At 40.6% G+C, this 22,858-nt stretch overlaps 1 protein-coding gene across 1 annotated transcript in view; it reads right to left on the bottom strand.

Annotated features, from left to right (window-relative positions):
* The window catches only part of FAM81B (family with sequence similarity 81 member B), a 168,366-nt gene that overhangs the window by 40,784 nt on the left and 104,724 nt on the right, over positions 1 to 22,858 (bottom strand). Inside the window, exon 7 of the mRNA XM_053700473.1 lies at positions 12,317 to 12,512. Coding sequence (XP_053556448.1) covers positions 12,317 to 12,512 — 196 coding nt within the window. The remainder of the gene's footprint in view (positions 1 to 12,316; positions 12,513 to 22,858) is intronic.

The raw sequence follows: 22,858 nt of genomic DNA, 5'->3' as shown, positions 1-22,858 counted from the left end.
AGCCAGACAGGCAGTGGGGGGAATGATAAAGAGAAAGAAATTGACGCTGAGAGAAATGCAAAAGTTGTTGGGTATTTTGAACTTCGCCTGTAAAGTTATACCGGTAGGCAGAGTTTTCAAAAGGCGATTGGAGCTGGGCACGAAAGGGCCAAAAAACCTGAGCATCTGAGTAGAATATCCGGGGCAATGAAGGAGGACCTTAAGGTGTGGGACGAATTTCTAAGGGACTTCAACGGTATAAGAATATGGGTACAGAAGGTTTCATGATAAGAGATAGAATTATACACAGATGCAGCAGGAATCATGGGGTTCAGGGCATACTGGCAGGGCATGCCAGATGGTACGTGGGCAGATGGCCAGAACTTTGGAAAGAGAAGGGATGGGTGAAGAACTTAGAGCTGCTAGAACTATTCTCCATAGTAGTGGCCATTGAGCTGTGGGGGGAGAAGTTAGCGAACAAAAGCATAGTATGCTGGTCAGACAACAGAGGGGTGGTGGATATCATTAATAACCTGTCGGCTTCATCCTTGCCAGTTATCAAGTATTTAAGGCATTTAGTATTGAAATGTTTGAAATTAAACATATGTTTTAAAGCTAAACACATTCCACGGTACAAAAACGTAGTGGCGGACGCCCTTTCGCATTATGAATGGGTAAAATTTAGGAGCCTGGTTCTTGATGCTAGGTTAGAAGGTGATCGCTGCCCTATTTCTATCTGGCAGATTGGCAATGAGTAGACGGTGGAGAAATCCCTGGCCCCAAGGACATGGTTAGCGTATAAAAATACTGGGAGCAATGGCGGGAGTTTGAATCAGATAGCGCATTGGGGAGGAAGGAAAGTTTCTGGAGTGGTTAATGCAGGTAAAAAGAGTAGGAGTAAAGAAGGGACAGTTGGGTACGGTGCTGGCAGGAATTTCATACAGCGCTATTATATGGGGAAACGGACTGGACCAAGAGGTTCATAGTAAAGAAAATTGCGAGGGCATGGGGAATTGGGGAAGAAAGAAAGTTAGTTTGAAAGGAGCACATAACAGAGGAAAAGCTAGAGGTAATGATGGGCGCATTGCAGAATGTGTGTTTCAATAAGGATGAAGTGTTGATATTCAGGACAGCTTTTGCTTTTGCACTCCATGGGGCAATAAGGATCGGGGAGCTGCTCCCAAAGAAAAAGAAAGAAGGAAAGGGAGGTTTGGAAGAGAGAGATGTCAGAATAAGGGACGAGGCAGTAATGGTGCTCATTAGGAGGTCAAAGACGGATAGAGCAGGTAGGGGAGTATGGGTGAATATGAGGGCATCAAATTGAATAGGTTGCCCGGCAGCATGCGTAAAGGAGTATATGACGATAGAAAAAGGCAAAGGTTGTGCATTTTTGAGGCATGTGGACGGTTCTGAGGTGTCCATATATCAGTTTAAAAAAGTGTTGAACCCCCATTCATTTAGAATAGGATGTTGGAGCAGCGACATCAGCAGCAGGGAAAGGGTGCACACCAGAGCAGATACAAAAACTAGGGAGATGGAAGTCATTGGCGTACAAGTCATATATTAGGCAGAATAAATAATAAAATTAAAATAAAACAAATTTTGTTTTCCTTCAGTTTTTTGTTTGCTATTGTGTGGTTGGGTTGCAGTTTAGTTAACGATGTTGTTTAATTTCCATTTCAGACAGAGCATTAAGGGTATGGATCGTAGGACATTCCTACGTGTATTAGGCTCAAGTAAGAGCAACAGTATCATCACAAGGAGGGCATCTAGGTTTCTCGCATCAGCAAGCTAATGTTAGGTGGTTAGGAAAGAGAGGAATGCTAAGGGACAAACTGGTTCCAACAATACAGCAAGCAAGACAAAGGTGGGGTTGCCCCGACGTGTTAATAATACACCTCAGGGGAAACGACATAGGAGCTTACCCACTAAAGGAGCTGGAAGAAAAGATTAAGGGGGTACTCAAATGGTTGAGCATAGCATGGCCTTCGGTGAGAATAGTGTGGCTGAATATTATATCAAGGATATATTGGAGGAATTCATACACACAGAGGGCAGGTTATAGGTCAAGGAGGAAATTGAACCAGGCAGCGGCCAAGGCGGTAAGGGAAGGAGGGGGGCTAGTGTTAGAACATCCTCTCCTAGCGGCATAAAGAGAGGAAATATTTCGTAGAGATGGGGTACATATCACGGACAAAGGGAATGACCAACTCTTGATGGACATCAGGACAATGCTGCAAGAATTGAAGAAAGTAAGGAAAGGTCACATAGGGCAACTAGAATAGGTGGCTGAAATAGGGAGCTCTTTTATGGAGGTGACATTCAGATCTGGCACGTGGGCGGGGCGTGAGGCGATGGGAGGACCCCGTTTGCATACACTAGCCTAGAGTGGTGATCCGGTGGTCTATCTACTGGGCGGGCTATGCCATGGGTTCTCCTTCCCCCCTCCTGCCCTGCCACAGGGGGGTGTGGTGTGGTACCCACCCTGATATGTGGGACCCAAAGTTCATATTGTGTGTAAATGCTGGTGCATTTTTTCTGAGATTTCGATATTTGTTTGCAAATATTTGCTCTCCAATTAATGAATTTTTTGCCAACAAGTGGCAATTTTTTAAATAGTGACCTTTCCATTTTTTGCAAAAATTACGGTGTCTGTGTGGTTATTTCAGGGTAATACATGGGGTAATCTGAAGGGGGTTAATTGGTGTACTAAGTTGGGTAATGGTAAGCGAATAGAAGCCTCTAAGCCCTTAAACAAAGTGTAGGGAGCGTATGCGAGGGGAACGAAATAAGGGATGGGTTTCGGGGATGGTAATAGTTGAAGGGGGTTGGTGTCTGGTATGGTGTGGATGCCCTGAAGGGAAGACAAACTCACCATTGGCGTAGAAACACAAAGGGGGGAGTTGCTTCAGGTCAGGTACTTAAGGTGAGGCAGAGAGGAGAGCAATATGGCACAGTTAGGGGCCCAATATTGGCTAGTTAGTTGAGTCAGCGTAAGACCGCCTGTGCCTCTCATTACAGGGAAGAATGCAGCTGCAATGGAAGGTGGCAGGTGACTCGTATGGTCTACGCCAATCTGAAATTAAGATGATATGCAACTGTTTTTTAGTCTGTGGTTGTCGTAATGCAGTGAAATTCGGATCTGGCACGTGGACGGGGCGTGAGGGGTGGGAAGATCCCGTGGCATACACTAGCCTAGAGGGGTGATCCGGTGGTCTATCTACTGGGTGGGCTATGCCATGGGTTTTCCTTCCCCATACGTGGGACCCAAAGTTTATATTGTGTGTAAATGATGGTGCATTTTTATGAGAATTCGATATTTGTTTACGTTGGCGAATTTTTGCTCTCCAATTCAAAAATTGCCACTTGTTGGCAAAAAATTCATTAAATAGTGACCTTTCCATTTTTTGCAAAAATTACGGTGTCCATGTGGTTATTTCAGGTTAATACATGGGGTAATATGGAGAGGGGTAAATAGGTGTACTAAGTTGGGTAATGGTAAGTGAATAGAAGCCTCCAAGCCCTTAAGGAAACTCTCAAGACATGATTACACCTAGCATAGCTCTAACATGATGCCGAGCCTTAGATTACATTAACCTACAGGTCCCGGTCTCTCTGCCTACGGCCGGGGTAGGGAACGGGTGACAAATACTGATAGCACCTCTAGACGGCAAAATTCATCACATGACAGAGGAGTATATTTGTTTCAGCTAAGCAACGCATTAAATCATTCTACTACCTACATATAATGAATTTCTAGAGCAAACACGCTTTGAGAGTTATTTTCCTACCATTGATCACCAGATGGCCTCTTAGTGCAACACAGGAAATGGGATTAGCCCACACAGATAACAGTGCTGCACATCCAATTCTCTATTTAAAAACTAAATAGATCTATACCATGATTGCCAGCCCCTTAAAACACAGCTATGATATCCTCAAAGTTTACATAGAACCCATTTGATAGTACATCTACAATATGCCCATTTGTAATATGTTGTATTGTTATATGTATCTTTTTTGTTTCCGACTTTGGCTACCTGCATTTTCATTTTCTTTTTAACGTTGTCAAGGTCATATCCCTCTTTTCTAACATGCAATTATTTATGCTCTGTTTATATTGTTCATTATTTACCCCTTACTACAGTCTCACAGCTCCAAGAGTGACCTATACTTCCAAACAAAGGGGAATAAAAATGAGGACTGCTATTTCTTTATATACACACCAGATGATCAGATATGATTACAATATGTGCTTGTACTATGCACTGTAAGTGAATTTATTGTTTTGCCCTCAAAGTTTTTTTTAAATAAAAAGATAAAAAAATAAAAAGCTGGCTGGAAAATGTCCCTATCTACAAAAGGCAGAGATTGTACCTTAAAATGTCCTCAATAGCCACATCCCATTGTAAAGGGACTTACAATCAGGATTCTTGTCCTGGGACTTGCAAAAAAGCATGCATCTGCCTGTCACTATATTTTCCTCAATAGGGTAAACAGGTATACTATGAAATCTCCCAAGATTATGGTGAAATCTGATGAGATCACAGTAAGCAAAGTTTGAACTCAACACTGATGATGCTAGTTGGGGTTTCTTTTTTTTTTCACCATGCATATGACAGAAAAAAAAAGTTTGCTGGGCAGAGCCAACTCTTGAAGCGGCAGGACACATCTTTCTTTGTGAAGCTACCGATCATAGTTTAGCAACTTAGATATAAATAAGTAAAGTTAATGTAATGCAACTTACACAGTAGGAAGTTAAGGAGCAGATTTTTTGACACCAAGCCTGACTTATGTTCTTTAAGAACGCCACACCAACTACTGCTAACTAGGCCTTAGATGATCCTTTCTATAGAGAATCATGTGGCTGAGGCTGCCACACATATTTCCCCCAAGGTGTCTGGGTTACAGAGATACTTGTAAACTTACAAAGCAAAGTATTTATCAACATATTACCTACCTCCTTAGTGCTTGCTGCATGAGCCAATCATAGAGTTTAACATGTATGTTATGACCGAATGATGTGGCCTACTATATACTAGACATGTGCATTTCGTTTCAGCCGAATTTAGTTTTTAGACGAATTTTGGCCGATTCTGTGATTCGAATGCATCCAAAGTAGAGTCTGGAGATGCAGGGAAAGTTTTTCTGCAAACCCATCCAGACTGTCGCTAACAGCTCCTAAGCAATCATTGTTGATGAGTTTCACTGCTTGCTGCTACACACTCAAGTCCATGTCAGAAGCGCTGCTGCAAGACTGTCACACTTGAGAGGCTGTGCCTGTTCCACAGCATGGATCCTGGAGGGTAAGACCGTTTTTTAGATATATATTTTAAAATGCTATACACTTCACAGTGTGGCTCCTTTATACCTCGATAGGATCAAGGGTTAATATCTCCTTCAGGGAGATTATTTGAACAGTTTGGGGATTTATATCTGCTTAATGTGAGAGTTTTTTTAGGCTCATAGGTTGTGTGTTTTTGGCTTGGAAAAAACAGGTTTCACTTTCATTTTTGAAGTGTTTTTGAAGTGTTGCGCAGCTCATAATAGCTTGGCACCCTTTTTCATAGCAGGGGAATTCCTGTCTTACGTACAATGTGACCGGGTGCAGTCTCTTTCATTTCCTAAGATCCTGTTGAAGACATCACTCCTGAGAAGAGTGTTTTCACTGTTAGCTGTCTGGGTCTAGGAGGTGGTGAGTGCCCCAGCCATTGGGAGTATTAAGGTGCCATTATTTAAATAAAAGCATTTTTTTTATTGTCCTTCTGTGGGTATATGCCAAGATATGGAGGACTCTGATACTACATTAGAAGGTTCCGCTCCTTCTGTACTGCTTAATAATTCCTGTTTATATTGTGAGAATGCTGTGGTTTGCACGCCTTCTCAATTTGGTTCCATTTGCCTAAACACTGTTCTAAAGTCTAAGAAGGAAGACAAGCCTGTTAATACTCATAGCGCTATTAGACCTTCTGAGCCGTCTACTTCTCAGGAATCTGGGTCCCGAGAAATTACTACCCTCTCTACATTACTCGCTCCACATGCAGTTCCCTGCACATGCAGCTCAACTAATCCTCCACCTGGAGGGGGCTTTTTTCCAGCTGACTTTACCAGCAGTTACAATAGTCGGTGTCTGCGGCCTGAGTGCCTTACCTCACTCTAACAAAAAGCAAGAGAAAGGTTAAAAATAGTTCTCCTGAACTAGAGTCATCTAAATATTTGTTGGATTTAGCTACTATATCTCAGATATCCAAGGATGAGTTAACCTCTCTAGCTTCAGAGGGTGAACTTTCTGAGTTGGAGACTTCAGTTACTAAACCTCCTTTGGCGGAGGAACCCTACTTTAGATTTAAAATTGAGCATCTGCATTTTTTATTAAAGGAGGTTCTGTCTACTCTAGAGGTTCCAGAGGCTACACTCCCTGAGGAGCCTAAGATCCCTAAATAAGACAGGATTTACGAAGCTAGGAAGGTCCCTCTGACTTTTCCTGTGCTAGTTATGATGGCGAACATTATTAGTAATGAATGGGAAAGAATAGGAACTTCTTTTTCCCCCCTCATCTAATTTTAAAAAATTATTCACGGTCCCTGACTCTTAATTAGATTTGTGGGGCTCCATCCCAAAGGTGGATGGTGCTATCTCCATGCTGGCTAAACATACTACTATCCCTCTGGAGGATAGTTCTTTGTTTAGAGAGCCTATGGATAAAAAAATGGAAAGTTTTCTGAGGAAGATATTTCGACATACAGGGATTTTATTTCCACCGGCGGCAGCTGTAGCCACGGTTGCTGGAGCAGCTACCTACTGGTGCGACACTCTGTCAGAGCTCATTGAGGTAGAGACTCCCCTCGAGGATTCAGGAGAGAATTAAGGCACTGAGAATTGCTAACTCCTTCATCTGTGACACGAATATGCAGATTATTTGCATAAATGCAAAGGCTGCTGGCTTTGCGGTTGTAGCCCTCCGGGCTCTCTGGTTGAAGTCTTGGTCTGCAGATATAACTTCTGAATCCAGACTCCTTTCTCTTCCCTTCAAGGGGAAGATGTTATTCAGTCCAGGGCTGGACGACAGCAGTCCTCTTCCAAGTCCGAGCAGCCCAAGAGTACTTGGAAGCCTGCTCACTCCTGGAATAAGTCCAAACAGACTAAGAAGCCCGCTGAAAACAAATCGTCATGAAAGGGCAGCCCCTGATTCAGGATTGGATCGAGTAGGGGGTAGATTGTCTCTTTTTTTCAGACGCTTGGTTCCAGGATGTGCAGGATCCTTGGGTCCTGGAGGTTGTATCCCAAGGATACAGGATAGGATTCAAGTCTCATCCGCCCAGGGGCAGATTCCTACTCTCCAGTCTTTCCACAAGACCAGAAAAGAGGGCTGCCTTCTTAGGTTGCATATGGGATCTCTCCTCTCTAGGATTAATTGTCCCGGTTCCTACAGCAGAAAGAGGTCTGGGGTTTTATTCAAACATTTTCATGGTTCCAAAGGGGGGAACTTTCCGTCCAATTCTGGACCTAAAGTGCTTAAACAAGTTTCTGAGTGTTCCCTCTTTCAAGATGGAAGCAATACGATCAATCCTGCCTCTGGTTCCGGAAGGACAGTTTATGACCATAATAGACCTGAAGGATGCATAACTTCACGTCCCGATTCACAGGGAACATTTTCAGTTCCAGAGGTTTGCTTTTCTGGATCAGCACTTCCAGTTCATAGCCCTTCCATTTGACCTAGCTACTGCTCCACGGATATTTACAAAGGTTCTGGGGGCTGTTCTAGCCATTGCCAGAACACGAGGTATTGCAGTAGTGTCTTACCTGGACAATATCTTGGTATAGGCACCATCTTTTCGTCTAGCAGCAGAACATTCGGAGTCCTTTCTCAGTCTTCTTTGATCACATGGATGGAAGATAAACTTGGAGAAGAGTTCTCTTACTCTAAGTACAAGGGTGAATTTCCTGGGAATTATAATAGACTCCATATCCATGAGAATATTCCTCAAAGATTAGAGATGTTGCAAGCTAACTTCAGCATGTCTTGCCCTCCAGGCCTCCTTGAGACCCTCAGTGGCTCAGTGTATGGAGGTAATCAGACTCATGGTGTCCTGCATGGACATCATTCCTTTTGCCAGATTCCATCTCAGACCCTTACAACTATGCATGCTGAAACAATGGAACGGCGGCCATTCAGATCTGTCTCAACAGATTGGGCTGGACAGCCTGTCGAGAGACTCGCTCTCCTGGTGGCTCTGTCCCGATCATCTGTCCCAAGGCACGTGCTTTTTGAGACTGTCCTGGGAGATTGTGACTACGGATGCAAGCCTTTCCGGCTGGGAAGCTATTTGGGGTGCCAAGACAGCACAAGGTCTGTGGACTCAGGAGAAGTCCTCCCTTCCGATCAATATTTTGGAACTCTGGGCAATCTTCAATGGCTTGAAGGCTTGGCCCTTTCTGGGTTCATCCCAGTTTATCAGATTCCAATCAGACAATATAACCTTGGTTGCCTATATCAACCATCAAGGGAGAACGAGACGTTCCTTGGTGATTATAGAAGTATCTAAGATACTAGAGTGGGCAGAGTCTCACAAATGTACGCTGTCAATGATCCACATTCTGGGTGTGGACAAATGGGAAGTGTACTTCCTTAGCAGGCAATCCTTTCACCCAGGGGAATGGTCTCTTCACCCCAAGGTGTTTGCAGAAATATGCAGCGAGTGGGGGACGACAGAGATAGATCTCATGGCATCCCACCTCAATACCAAGCTACCCAAGTATGGGTCGAGGTTGAGGGATCCTCAGGCAGAATTGAAAGATGCCCTATCAGTACCATGGAAGTTCAGTCATATATCTTTTTCCTCCATTACCGCTTTTCCCTTGTGTGGTGGCTCGCATCAAGCAGGAGCGAGCATCTGTGATTCTGATTGATCCTTCATGGGTGCAAAGGACGTGGTTTGCGGATCTGGTGGGGATGTCCTCATTTCCTCAGTGGAGGTTACCTTGTCGCAGAGAACTGCTGATACAGGGTCCCTTCGTTCATCAAAATCTAGATTCTCTGAGGCTGACTGCGTGGAGATTGAAAGCTTAATCTTAGCCAAAAGAGGGTTCTCTGAGAGTGTTATTGACACTCTGGTTCAAGCTCATAAGCCAGTTACTCGTCATAACTACCATAAGGTGTGGAGGACTTACTTGTACTGGTGTGAAGAGCGTGGCTTTTCCTGGCATAAGGTTAAGGTTGCAAGAATTTTAGCCTTCCTCCAGGATGGACTGGAGAAGGGCCTATCTGCTAGTTCCCTGAAGGGACAGATATCGGCCCTGCCTGTGTTACTGCACAAAAGTTTGGCTGAGCTTCCGGATGTGCAGTCCTTTGTTAAGGCTCTGGCTAGGATCAGACCTGTGTTTAGATCTGGGGCTTCACCTTGGAGCCTCAATCTTGTTCTTAGTGTTTTGCAGCAGGCTCCGTTTGAGCCTATGCATACTGTTGGCATTCAATTGTTATCTTGGAAGGTTATTTTTTTCGGCTAGTGCCTCTGAGAGTTCTGCTTTTGCAATGTGATCCCCCTTATCTGTTTTTTCATTCTGATAGGTGGTTTTACACACTAAACTAGGGTTCCTCATTAAGGGGTGTTGAATCTAACATTAATCAAGTTGTTGTTCCTTCCTTGTGTCCTAATCCTTCTTCAGCGAAACAATGTTTGCTTCACAATCTAGATGTGGTTCGTGCCTTGAAGTTCTATCTTCAAGCTACTAAGGAATTCATACAATCTTCCTTTTTGTTTGTCATCTATGTGGGGAAGCGCAAGGAGCAGAAGGCTACTACGACTTCCCTATCTTTCTGGTTGAGAAGTGTCATCCGCTTAGCTTATGAGACAGCGGGATGACAGCCTTCTGAGAGGATAACGGCTCATTCCACCAGAGCAGTGGCTTCCTCTTGGGCTTTTAAGAGTGAAGCCTCAATAGATCAAATTTGTAGGGGGGCTACCTGGTCCTCCTTAAATTTCTAAATTTTACAAGTTTGATGAGTTTGCTTCGGTTGAAGCAGCTTTCGGGAGAAAAGATTTACAGGCTGTTGTGCCCTCAGAATAGGGTCTGCCTCCTTTTTCTGTTCCCTCCCATTATTCATTCAGTGTCCTCTGGAGCTTGGGTCTAGTTTTCCCAACAGTAAGGTCTCTCCCTGCCTTATGGAAGGAAAACATAATTTATGCTTACCAGATAAATTCCTTTCCTTCCTGGCAGGGAGAGTCCACGACCCCGCCCTTAGTTTATTTTTTTTGATGGGCGGCTCCCTTTTTATATTATTTCTTCTGGCACCTTTAATACCCTGATGTTTCTCCTACTTTTCCTTGTTCCCTCGGCAGAATGACTAGGGGATAGGGGAAGTGGGAGGGATATTTAAGCCTTTGGCTGAGGTGTCTTTTCCTCCTCCTAGTGGCCAGGTGTTGTATTTATCAACAGTAAGGAATGAAGTTGTGGACTCTCCCTGCCAGGAAGGAAAGGAATTTATCTGGTAAGCATAAATTATGTTTTGTTTAGTAATCTTAGGTTTTTTATTTTTAGTAATATTAGGTTTTATTAGTGTAAGCATAGGTTTTATTTTTATTTCACAGGTAAGTTTGTATATAATTTTTAAATGGGTAGTTATTAAATAGTTATATTGTAGTTAGCTTAGGTTTTATTTTTATTTCACAGGCAAGTTTATATTTTTTTTAAATAGGTAGTTAGTTAATAATTGTAACTTTAATGTGGTCTATTTTAATGATGTTAAAGTTAGAGGGTGTTAGGTTTAGGGGTTAATATAGTTTAATTTAGGTTGTTGCGATGTGGGAGCCGGTGGTTTAGGGGTTAATAGGTTTAGTTAGGGTTGGCGAGGTTTGGGAACGGTGGTTTAGGGGTTAATAGGTTTATTTAGTGTTGGCGCTGTTTGGGAACGGTGATTTTGGGGATTAATAGGTTTAGTTAGTGTTGGAGATGTTTGGGAATGGTGGTTTAGGGGTTAATAGGTTTATTTAGTGTCGGCGATGTTTGGGAATGGCAGTTTAGGGGTTAATAGCTTTATTTAGTTTAGGAACTGCGGTTTAGGGGTTTATTGGTTTCGGTAGTGTTGGCGATGTGGGGTGGTGGTGGTTTAGGGGTTAATAGGTTTAGTTAGTGTTGGCGATGTGGGGGGACGGCGGTCTAGGGGTTATTAGCTTTATTCAGTGTCGGCGATGTGGGTGGTGGTGGTTTTAGATCATTTTGTTCGGCAATTGCCGGCATATTAGTTATGTTAAATCCTTTTTTCAGATCCTTTCGTTTTTTCGGAACCATTCTTTATTCATATGCATTATTTACTATTTTTTGTAGGGCTTCAGAAATTGTCTCTTAACTAAAAAAAAAAAAAATGTTTCAGGGTACCTTATCTTGGTCCAAAAATTACCTCTGAATATTTTGGAAGGTTTAAAATAGTAAAGGCATACTATTTTATTGTAGATTGTCAATATTATTTTCTAATGTTTCCCTTTTCTTAAATTGAACACTGTAGAATGTATCAAACATATGATTTAGTTACATGACTGTACTCTATTGAAATGTGTTGTTTTATGCCTTAATTAATCCTCAATAATAAAATAAAAAGTATCTGGAAGAGAACAGCTCACAGGGCACTCACTCTGGTTAAAGTGAAGGTAAACTTTGATGAATGAAAGCCCATTTTTTTAAATACTCTTAAAAACAGGGGCACTTTCATTCATCAAAGTTTACAAAGCAGCCATTTTGATTAAAAACTTACCTCTCTTCTTTGCACAGCCAGAGCAGCTTCCCCCAGCCGGAGATCCTCTCTTCACACGTCATCAATGACTATTCCAGCTTCCTCCAATCACAGCTTTCCCCCCAAGGCAGTCATTGCCTGAGGCCATGACGTGATTGGAGGAAGCTGGATTAGTCATTGATGATGTGTGAAGAGAGGATCTCCGTGTGGGAGAAGCTGCTCTGACTGTGAAAAAAACAAAGGTAGGTTTTTAATCAAAATGGCTGCCTTCTAAACTTTGATGAATGAAAGTGCCCCTGTTTTTAATAGATTGTAAAAAATGGGCTTTCATTCATCGAAGTTTATCTTCACTTTAACTGAAGAAATAAGGTAAAATATCTTCCCTTTTAACATAGAGAAGTTTGTGATATTTTCCAGATAACTTTTGTTTGACATATGCTGCATTACTTTTAAGTGATTTAGCTTATGGGTAACATGTCTGAACTAAGCTATTGTTACTTAAAAAGATACTGTTTTAGTATTTTAATACCACAACATTTTAAGATTTTAAGAACATTAACTTGTTTTTTCATGTAATAAATTATTTATTTTACATAGCAAAATACTTACCAGCTTTGTATTCACTTTTCATGTTCTCAATCTCATCCCAGATTTGTGTTTCAAATTTAGCCATTCTAGCACTTATTTTGTCTTCAGTATGTTTCAGTTTGCTGAGCTTAGATTCTAGTTTATGAATCTCTTCTGTATTGTCCACTTTTATTGTAAGGTGATGTAAATTATCGTGAAATCTTTTTTCTGTTACATCCTAGATAAATTATGAAGAAAATAGACAGTCTTAAAGGTCAAAATCTGGAATACGGATTTAGAGAAATAATCTACAGATATAATGTAAATGTGCATATAGCTGTTTATTTGTTGTATCAAGATGTTCCAGCTGGTTTTTTTTTGTGATGAGATTTGAATAGTAGATACATACAACGTTATTTACATTGAGAATCTCAGCAAGACAAAACAAGAACAAGGATCACAAATTAGGACACATCTATTTTTATTTATTTTTAAAATGATTGCATTTTTTAACCTACATTTGCTTAATATTCAAATAATTTATATACTGAGAGGCAGTGAAATGTCTAAACACTGTTACACGTGAGTGAAAAGGGGTTTATTGCTGGTGTTTGTGCGCATAGGGTGCAGCGATCGTATTACAATTTTAAAGTAAACACGAACATGTTTTTACTTTTAACTTGTAAAACGAGTGCTACCCTTGTGCGAAAAAAGCTTACTTCCAGTGGAGTTAGCGAGCGAGAAGGAGCTTTAAATACTGCTCCACTTGTAATCTGGCCTTGAATGTATTACTGGCAATCAATGATTTCAAATTAGAAAAAAATGACTTGGCACAGAACATTTGTCGCTCTCTAATACCTCTCTCTGGCCTAGATTTAGAGTTTGGCTGTAGCCGTCAAAACCAGCGTTAGAGGCTCCTTACGCTTGTTTTTACCGCCCGCTGGTATTTACCGCCTGCTGGTATTTGGAGTCAGTCAGGAAAGGGTCTAACGCTCACTTTGCAGCCGCAGATCCCCCTACGCCATTTGCGTATCCTATCTTTTCAATGGGATCTTTCTAACGTCGGTATTTAGAGTCTTGGCTGAAGTGAGCGTTAGAAATCTAACGACAAAACTCCAGCCGCAGAAAAAAGTCAGTAGTTAAGAGCTTTCTGGGCTAACGCCGGTTTATAAAGCTCTTAACTACTGTGCTCTAAAGTACACTAACACCCATAAACTACCTATGCACCCCTAAACCGAGGCCCCCCAACATCGCCGCCACTCTATTAAAAATTTTTTAACCCCTAATCTGCCGCTCCGTACACCGCCGCCACCTACGTTATCCCTATGTACCCCTAATCTGCTGCCCCTAATACCGCCGACACCTACATAATATTTATTAACCCCTAATCTGCCGACCCCAACGTCGCCGCCACCTACCTACACTTATTAACCCCTAATCTGCCGACCGGACCACACCGCTACTATAATAAATGTATTAACCCCTAATCCGCCTCACTCCCGCCTCAATAACCCTATAATAAATAGTATTAACCACTAATCTGCCCTCCCTAACATCGCCGACACCTAACTTCAAGCATTAATCCCTAATCTGCCGACCGGAGCTCACCGCTACTCTAATAAATTTTTTAACCCCTAAAGCTAATTCTAACCCTAACCCTAACACCCCCCTAAGTTAAATATAATTTTTATCTAACAAAATAAATTAACTCTTATTAAATAAATTATTCCTATTTAAAGCTAAATACTTACCTGTAAAATAAACCCTAATATAGCTACAATATAAATAATAATTATATTGTAGCTATTTTAGGATTAATATTTATTTTACAGGCAACTTTGTATTAATTTTAACCAGGTACAATAGCTATTAAATAGTTAATAACTATTTAATAGCTACCTAGTTAAAATAATTACAAAATTACCTGTAAAATAAATCCTAACCTAAGTTACAATTAAACCTAACACTACACTATCAATAAATTAATTAAATAAAATACCTACAATTATCTACAATTAAACCTAACACTACACTATCAATAAATTAATTAAATACAATACCTACAAATAAATACAATTAAATAAACTAACTAAAGTACAAAAATAAAAAAGAACTAAGTTGCAAAAAATAAAAAAATATTTACAAACATTAGAAAAATATTACAACAATTTTAAACTAATTACACCTACTCTAAGCCCCCTAATAAAATAACAAAGTATGATAATAAAAAAATGCCCTACCCTATTCTAAAATTAAAATAGCAAAGCTCTTTTACCTTACCAGCCCTGAAAAGGGCCCTTTGCGGGGCATGCCCCAAAGAATTCGGCTCTTTTGCCTGTAAAAAAAAAACATACAATACCCCCCCCAACATTACAACCCACCACCCACATACCCCTAATCTAACCCAAACCCCCCTTAAATAAACCTAACACTAAGCCCCTGAAGATCTCCCTACCTTGTCTTCACCACGCCGGGTTCACCGATCGATCCAGAAGAGCTCCTCTGATGTCTTGATCCAAGCCCAAGCGGGGGGCTGAAGATGTCCATGATCCGACTGAAGTCTTCATCCAAGCGGGAGCTGAAGAGGTCCATGATCGGGCTGAAGTCTTCATCCAAGTGGGAGCTGAAGAGGTCCATGATCGGGCTGAAGTCTTCTATCAAGCGGCATCTTCAATCTTCTTTCTTCCGGATACATGTTCATCCCGCCGACGCGGAACATCCATCTTCACCGACGACTTCCCGACGAATGACGGTTCCTTTAAGGGACGTCATCCAAGATTGCGTCCCTCGAATTCCGATTGGCTGATAGGATTCTATCAGCCAATCGGAATTAAGGTAGGAAAATTCTGATTGGCTGATGGAATCAGCCAATCAGAATCAAGTTCAATCCGATTGGCTGATCCGATCAGCCAATCAGATTGAGCTTGCATTCTATTGGCTGATCGGAACAGCCAACAGGTAAAAGAGCTTTTCTATTTTAATTTTAGAATAGGGTAGGGTATTTTTTTATTTTGGGGGTCTTTCTTATTTTATTAGGGGGCTTAGAGTAGGTGTAATTAGTTTAACATTGTTGTAATATTTTTCTAATGTTTGTAAATATTTTTTTATTTTTTGTAACTTAGTTCTTTTTTATTTTTTGTACTTTAGTTATTTTATTTCATTGTATTTATTTGTAGGTATTGTATTTAATTAATTTATTGGTAGTGTAGTGTTAGGTTTAATTGTAGATAATTGTAGGTATTTTATTTAATTAATTTATTGATAGTGTAGTGTTAGGTTTAATTGTAACTTAGGTTAGGATTTATTTTACAGGTAATTTTGTAATTGTTTTAACTAGGTAACTATTAAATAGTTATTAACTATTTAATAGCTATTGTACCTACCTGGTTAAAATAATTACAAAGTTGCCTGTAAAATAAATATTAATCCTAAAATAGCTACAATATAATTATAATTTATATTGTAGCTATATTAGGGTTTATTTTACAGGTAAGTATTTAGCTTTAAATAGGAATAATTTATTTAATAAGAGTTAATTTATTTTGTTAGATTTAAATTATATTTAATTTAGGGGGTGTTAGTGTTAGGGTTAGACTTTAGCTTTAGGGGTTAATACATTTATTAGAGTAGCGGTGAGATCCGGTCGGCAGATTAGGGGTTAATTATTGTAGGTAGGTGGAGGCGACGTTGGGGGCGGCAGATTAGGGGTTAATAAATATAATATAGGGGTCGGCAGTGTTAGGGGCAGCAGATTAGGGGTACATAGGGATAACGTAGGTTGCGGCGGTGTATGGAGCGGCAGATTAGGGGTTAATAATAATATGCAGGGGTCATCGATAGCGGGGGCGGCAGATTAGGGGTTAATAAATATAACATAGGGGTCAGCGGTGTTAGGGGCAGCAGATTAGGGGTACATAGGGATAACGTAGGTTGGGGCGGTGTACGTAGCGGCAGATTAGGGGTTAATAATAATATGCAGGGGTCAGCGATAGCGGGGGCGGCAGATTAGGGGTTAATAAGCGTAAGGTTAGGGGTGTTTAGACTTGGGGTACATGTTAGTGTGTTAGGTGCAGACTTAGGAAGTGTTTCCCCATAGGAAACAATGGGGCTGCGTTAGGAGCTTAACGCTGCTTTTTTGCAGGTGTTAGGTTTTTTTTCAGCTCAAACAGCCCCATTGTTTTCTATGGGGGAATCGTGCACGAGCACGTTTTTGAAGCTGGCCGCGTCCGTAAGCAACGCTGGTATTTAGAGTTGCAGTGGCGGTAAATATGCTCTACGCTCCCTTTTTTGGAGCCTAACGCAGCCCTTCTGTGAACTCTAAATACCAGCGGTATTTAAAAGGTGCGGGGGGAAAAAAGCATGCGTAGCTAACGCACCCCTTTGTCCGCAGAACTCTAATCTAGCCGTCTGTGTTTCAAAGAAGTGAATGATGTTCACTGATTTAGATACCCTAAAGGTTTTGTCATGGGAACACTGTTATTACTTTTTAAAAAAAAAAAAAAAACATATGGCTATTATAGGAAAAATGTATATGGTAAAGCTACTTTCAAAGTGTTTCTTCTTCATGATTTAAACTACACCCTTACAGCTAGATTACGAGTTTTGCGTTATGAGTAAAAAAGCAGCGTTAAGGCTCATAACGCTGCTTTTTTCCTACCGCTGCTATTACAAGTCTTGTAGGTACAGCTGTCCCACACACTTTTTTGGCTGTACCGCAAACTAACTTACGCAATTTGCATAAAGTCTTTTTTTCAATGGGACTTCCATAGCGCCGATAATACAAGCTTTTTTTTAGGCCAAAAAGTGAGCGGTACAGCCTATCCCGCAGGATTCGTAACACATTCTAAAGTCAGTAGTTATGAGTTTTACACTACAAAGCTGTAGCATAAAACTCATAACTAAAGTGCTAAAAAGAACACTAACACCCATAAACTACCTATTAACCCCTAAACCGAGGCCCTCCCGCATCGCAAACACTAAAATAAAATTATTAACCCCTAATCTGCCGCTCCCGACATCGCCATCACTATAATAAACATATTAACCCGTAAACTGCTACACCCCAGCCTTGCAAACACTAGTTAAATATTATTAACCCCTAATCTGCCGCCCCCAACATCGCCGCCACTATGCTAAAGTTATTAACCCCTAAACCTAAGTCTAACCCTAACCCTAACACCCCCTAACTTAAATATAATTAAAATAAATCTAAAGAAAACCTACTATTAATAACTAACCTTACACTACAATTAAATAAATTACCTAAATTAAATACAATTACCTAAACTAAATACAATTACCTAAATTACAACCCCCCCCCACTAAATTACAGAAAATAAAAAACAAATTACAAGATATTTAAACTAATTACACCTAATCTAATAGCCCTATCAAAATAAAAAAAGTAAAACCCACCACCCACACAACCAAACCCCCCAAATAAAATCCTAACTAAAAAAAACCTAAGCTCCCCATTGCCCTGAAAAGGGTATTTGGATGGGCATTGCCCTTAAAAGGTCATTTCGCTCTATTGCTGCCCAAACCCTAATCTAAAACTAAAACCCACCCAATAAACCCTTAAAAAACCTAACACTATCCCCCAAAGATCCACTTACAGTTTTGAAGAGCCGACATCCATCCTCAACTAAGCCAGGAGAAGTCCTCAGCGAAGCGGCAAGAAGTCCTCAACGAAGCCGGGAGAAGTCTTCATCTAAGCCGGGAGAAGTGGTCCTCCAGACGGGCAGAAGTCTTCAGCCAGACGGCATCTTCTATCTTCATCCATCCAGCGCAGAGCGGCTTGATCTTCAAGACATCCAGCGCGGAGCATCCTCTTCTTCCGATGACTACCCGACAAATGAAGGTTCCTTTAAGTGACGTCATCCAAGATGGCGTCCCTTAGATTCCGATTGGCTGATAGAATTCAGCCAATCGGAATTAAGGTTGAAAAAATCCTATTGGCTGATTCAATCAGCCAATAAATTTGAGCTTGAATTCTATTGGCTGATTGATTGAAGTATTTAGTTTTAAATAGGAATTATTTAGTTATTAATAGTAGGTTTTCTTTAGATTTATTTTAATTATATTTAAGTTAGGGGGTGTTAGGGTTAGACTTAGGTTTAGGGGTTAATAACTTTAGTATAGTGGCGGCGACGTTGTGGGCGGCAGATTGGGGGTTAATAATTGTAGGTAGGTGGCGGCAATGTTAGGGGCGGCAGATTAGGGGTTAATAATTGTAGGTAGTTGGCAGCGATGTTAGGGGCAGCAGATTAGGGGTTAATAATTGTAGGTAGGTGGTGGAGATGTTAGGGGTGGAAGAATAGGGGTTAATAATTGTAGGTAGGTGGTGGGGATGTTAGGGGTGGCAGATTAGGGGTTAATAATATTTAACTAGTGTTTGTGATGTGGGAGTGCGGCGGTTTAAGGGTTAATATGTTTATTATAGTGGCGGCGATGTCCGGAGCGGCAGATTAGGGGTTAATAATTATAATGTAGGTGTCGGCGATGTCGGGGCGGCAGATTAGGGGTTAATAAGTGTAAGATTAGGGCTGTTTAGACTCGGGGTTCATTTAGGTGTAAACATAAATTTTGTTTCACCATGGGAATCAATGGTGCTGCATTACGGAGCTTTACACTTCTTTATTGCAGGTGTTAGACTTTTTTTCTTCCGGCTCTCCCCATTGATGTCTAAGGGGAAATCGTGCACGAGCACGTAATATTAGCTCACTGCTGACTTAAGCAGCGCTGGTATTGGAGTGCGGTATGGAGCTCAATTTTGCTCTACGCTCACTTCTTGTCTTTTAACGCCGAGTTTCTGAAAACCTGTAATACCAGTGCTGTAGGTAAGTGAGCGTTGACAATAACGTGCAAGTTAGCAACGCATCCCTTACCGCAAAACTTGGAATCTAGCCTTTAGTTTTTCACATGAAACTACTCAAAGTGAATCATGTTGTGATAGGACAAATAAATTCAAACCGACCAATAACACAATTACATTATAAAAATATAACACAATATAAAAATAGGACACAATATCACTTACTTTTAATTTCAAATGATAGGTAGATTTCAATGTTCATGTGAACTTTATGTTCAGTAAAAGCTGGTGCCTCCAAACAGGATGAACATAAAAAGACTGCCTATCATTTAATAATGGAATACATTGAATAGTTGTTGTTTTTTTTTTAATCTGGATGCTCTATCTAAATAATGGAAGTTTATTTAGACCAAATTATCCCTTCACAAAGAGAAAGAGAAGATACTATTTTTTATAGCAAACAATATATCCACAACCCACTCATGAAGTAAGCACTTTGGTTATTCTGGTTTGAAGCTCAAACATAGAGAAACGTTCTGTTTATAAAGGTGCTATTACCTTGAAACTGAAAAATAATGGCCGCCACAACAGCATAAGTGCAATTAGTGGTTTGAAATCAATATTTTCAATGCCCCTAGGATGCTCCAACATGTAGAGTATTGTACATTACTATTATTCTGTATTAAAGAGATCCTTTGCTTCTTTGGGCCTGCTTCATATTGTTCAATGTACTGGAACTTACAAACTAAAAACAATCTCAGTGCAGTATTTAGAGAGGCATAATATGAAAGAAGTTATATTTATTAGAGAGTGAAAATTGTTGTTGCATAGAATTCAAAGTGAAAGTTACTGGGGGATAAAAAATGTAGGAAAATATTGTAATATAAAGAGTGAACATACATGCCAGATGATTTACTAAAGTATGAATCAATTCTCATACTGAATGAGAAAGTTTGTACAGCTCTTTGTAAGGTAAGATGCCAGTCATATCAATCAGCTTTTAGGTAATGGAAATTGTAGGCACAAAAGATGAAGTAAATGGAGAAAAATATCACCTTAAACTAGAGAGGGAACATACATTCCAGATGGTTTATCAAAGTATAATTCTCATACTGAGTGAGAAATCAATTCACACAGCTTTGTGATTTTCAAGGTACCATTCAATCAATTACATTTATTGTGAAAGAAAATGAACTCATTCACATTACCTAATTAATGAAATATGTGTTATCAATATTAGCTCAGTCCAGTTAGATTATTATCACTTTTAAGAGAATGGATTAAGCAACTGTTGTCAAAGCAAAGAGCAGGATTTCTTTACATCATAATATTTTTTGTCTGAAGATGGCATTAGCAAATCAATGAACAGATCCTTGAATGCCAAAAATGTGGAGGAAATGTTCAACAGAATATGGTGCATGAGAGACAGGTGCTGAGCATTACAATTTACTTATTGGAAACAGGGTCCACAAATTAACACAAGATAGGAAGAAAGCCTTGCAGCATGAGATAAGTCAGGTAGAATCAGTATAGGATATGATATATTCTCTAGACAAAAACTAGACTGTTTCAAAGGGTATCTAGGCTGCCCTACACCCTAACAACCCACCTGCACGGCAAACAATCAGCCTTATGTTTCTGACTTCTATTTTGATGCTGGGGGAGAGGTAACCAGCATCAATATTGTTTGAAAACTGCATAAAAAAGCTTTTCAACAACTCAAATCCAAAGCATCTATGATGGATGATACTCAACAAACAGCTGATTTCAGTCATTCTGATTTCAGTCATCAAGTATCTGGGCATTGCTTTATGGTAATGAAGAGAGTATGTTTGTGTTAGTTTTTTTGGGTGAAATGATCAAGTCTCTGATAAATTGGGCTGATTGTGTAGATATGCGTCAGATCAGCTATTTGATTAGCCTCAAAGCCTCCATACAATTTATGTTTTATACACAGTCAAAAACGTATGTTTTGATCTAAAATAACGTTTCCTGGTCGTATCCATGACTACTATTTTGTTAAGATTAAACGGTGACACCAGAAACAGAGGTCCTTTAGTAAGTTGGGTTGTGAGTAGTGGGATGATGAGCACAACTTTATTGAGGCCAGGTTGACATATAGAGGCCCATTTATCAAGCTCCGTACGGAGTTTGTGGGCCCGTGTTTCTGGTGAGTCCTCAGACTCGCCAGAAACAGCAGTTATAAAGCAGCGGTCTAAAGTCCACTGCTCCATAACCCTGTCCGCCTGCGGACAGGAATCACCACAATTCAACCCGATCTAGTACGATCAGTTTGATTGACACCCCCTTGCTGGCGGCCGATTGGCTGCCAGTCTGCAGGGGGCGGCGTTGCACCAGCAGCTCTTGTGAGCTGCTGGTGCAATGCTGTATACGGAGAACATATTGCTCTCCGCATTCAGCGAGGTCTTGCGGACCTGATCTTGTGAGCTGCTGGTGCAATGGTGAATATGGAGAGCGTATTGCTCTCCGTATTCAGCGAGGTCTTGCGGACCTGATCCACACTGTCGGATCAGGTCCACAAGACCTTTGATACATAGGCCTCAATGTATCAAAGGTCTTGTGGACCTGATCCGACAGTGGGGATCAGGTCCGCAAGACCTCGCTGAATGCGGAGAGCAATACTCTCTCCATATTCAGCATTGCACCAGCAGCTCACAAGAGCTGCTGGTGCAACGCCGCCCCCTGCAGACCCGCGGCCAATGGGCCACCAGCAGGGAGGTGTCAATCAACCCGATCGTACTCGATCGGGTTGAATTGTGGCGATTCCTGTCCGCCTGCTCAGAGCAGGCGGACAGGTTATGGAGCAGCGGTCCTTAGACCGCTGCTTCATAACTGCTGTTTCTGACGAGTCTTCAGACTTGCCAGAAACACGGGCCCACAAGCTCCATTTGGCACTTGATAAATGGGCCTCATAGGCCCAATAGATTTCAAGATTCAACTTTCCCGTAGGCAGAACTTTTTTTCACTTTCTGCGCTAAGATTTTTTTGGTGAAATTTTTTCTGCAGGCCATTTTTAAACAAAATTCAATTTTAAATTAGGCAGTTATACTAAAGCACCAGTTCAATTGCAATGTGTTGGTTAATTAAAGAATAAAAAACATTTTTAATGTTTTATAATATAGCTCAGTAGTTGAAAATTGCATTGCAAATAAGCTGCAGACAAAAAAAATAAAATTGTAAAACTTCTTGAATAAATTTGCTTCCTTTTCTCTTGGTCTAACATAAAAATGTAGTAATAAAAAGATGCAATGCTCATAAGAACTAATTCCATTCAGAACAAACAGCTTTGCAGACTGGGAAAGGCTAGGGGAGTGTTTGAAAAACTCTCAGAGCCAGTTAATAATCAATGCATTGCTGCTTTACAGTGCCACTGTATATTTGACTGCTAACTTCAAACAGCACTTAGCTCTCAATAGAACACTTAAACAGGGCAGCCAGAACACAGCTCTGTTTAAAGAACAGAGCTGCAAAGTTAAAGCACTATGTCTAACAGTTCCTGCATGGGTTGTGTTCTTTCTGCAGACATGCTGCATTTTCTGCAATGACATCTCAGATCACTGTATGTTCTGCCTTGGGGTCAACTTTTATCATTTTCTACCACTTATTTATATTTTGATGTGTTTTTTTTATGTTTTAACAGTTTGTGTGCTAGAACAAATACAGAGTTCACAAATATAAAAGAAAAAAACTTAGATTTTTTTCCCATAAATCAAGTAAAAATCACAACTTTAAAAGCACCCATATTAAGA

This window comes from Bombina bombina, chromosome 2 (genome assembly GCF_027579735.1).
Source record: "Bombina bombina isolate aBomBom1 chromosome 2, aBomBom1.pri, whole genome shotgun sequence".
NCBI classification, from domain to species: domain Eukaryota; kingdom Metazoa; phylum Chordata; class Amphibia; order Anura; family Bombinatoridae; genus Bombina; species Bombina bombina.
Note: the sequence above shows the minus strand (reverse complement) of the source record. Positions and strands in the feature narration are given on the sequence as shown.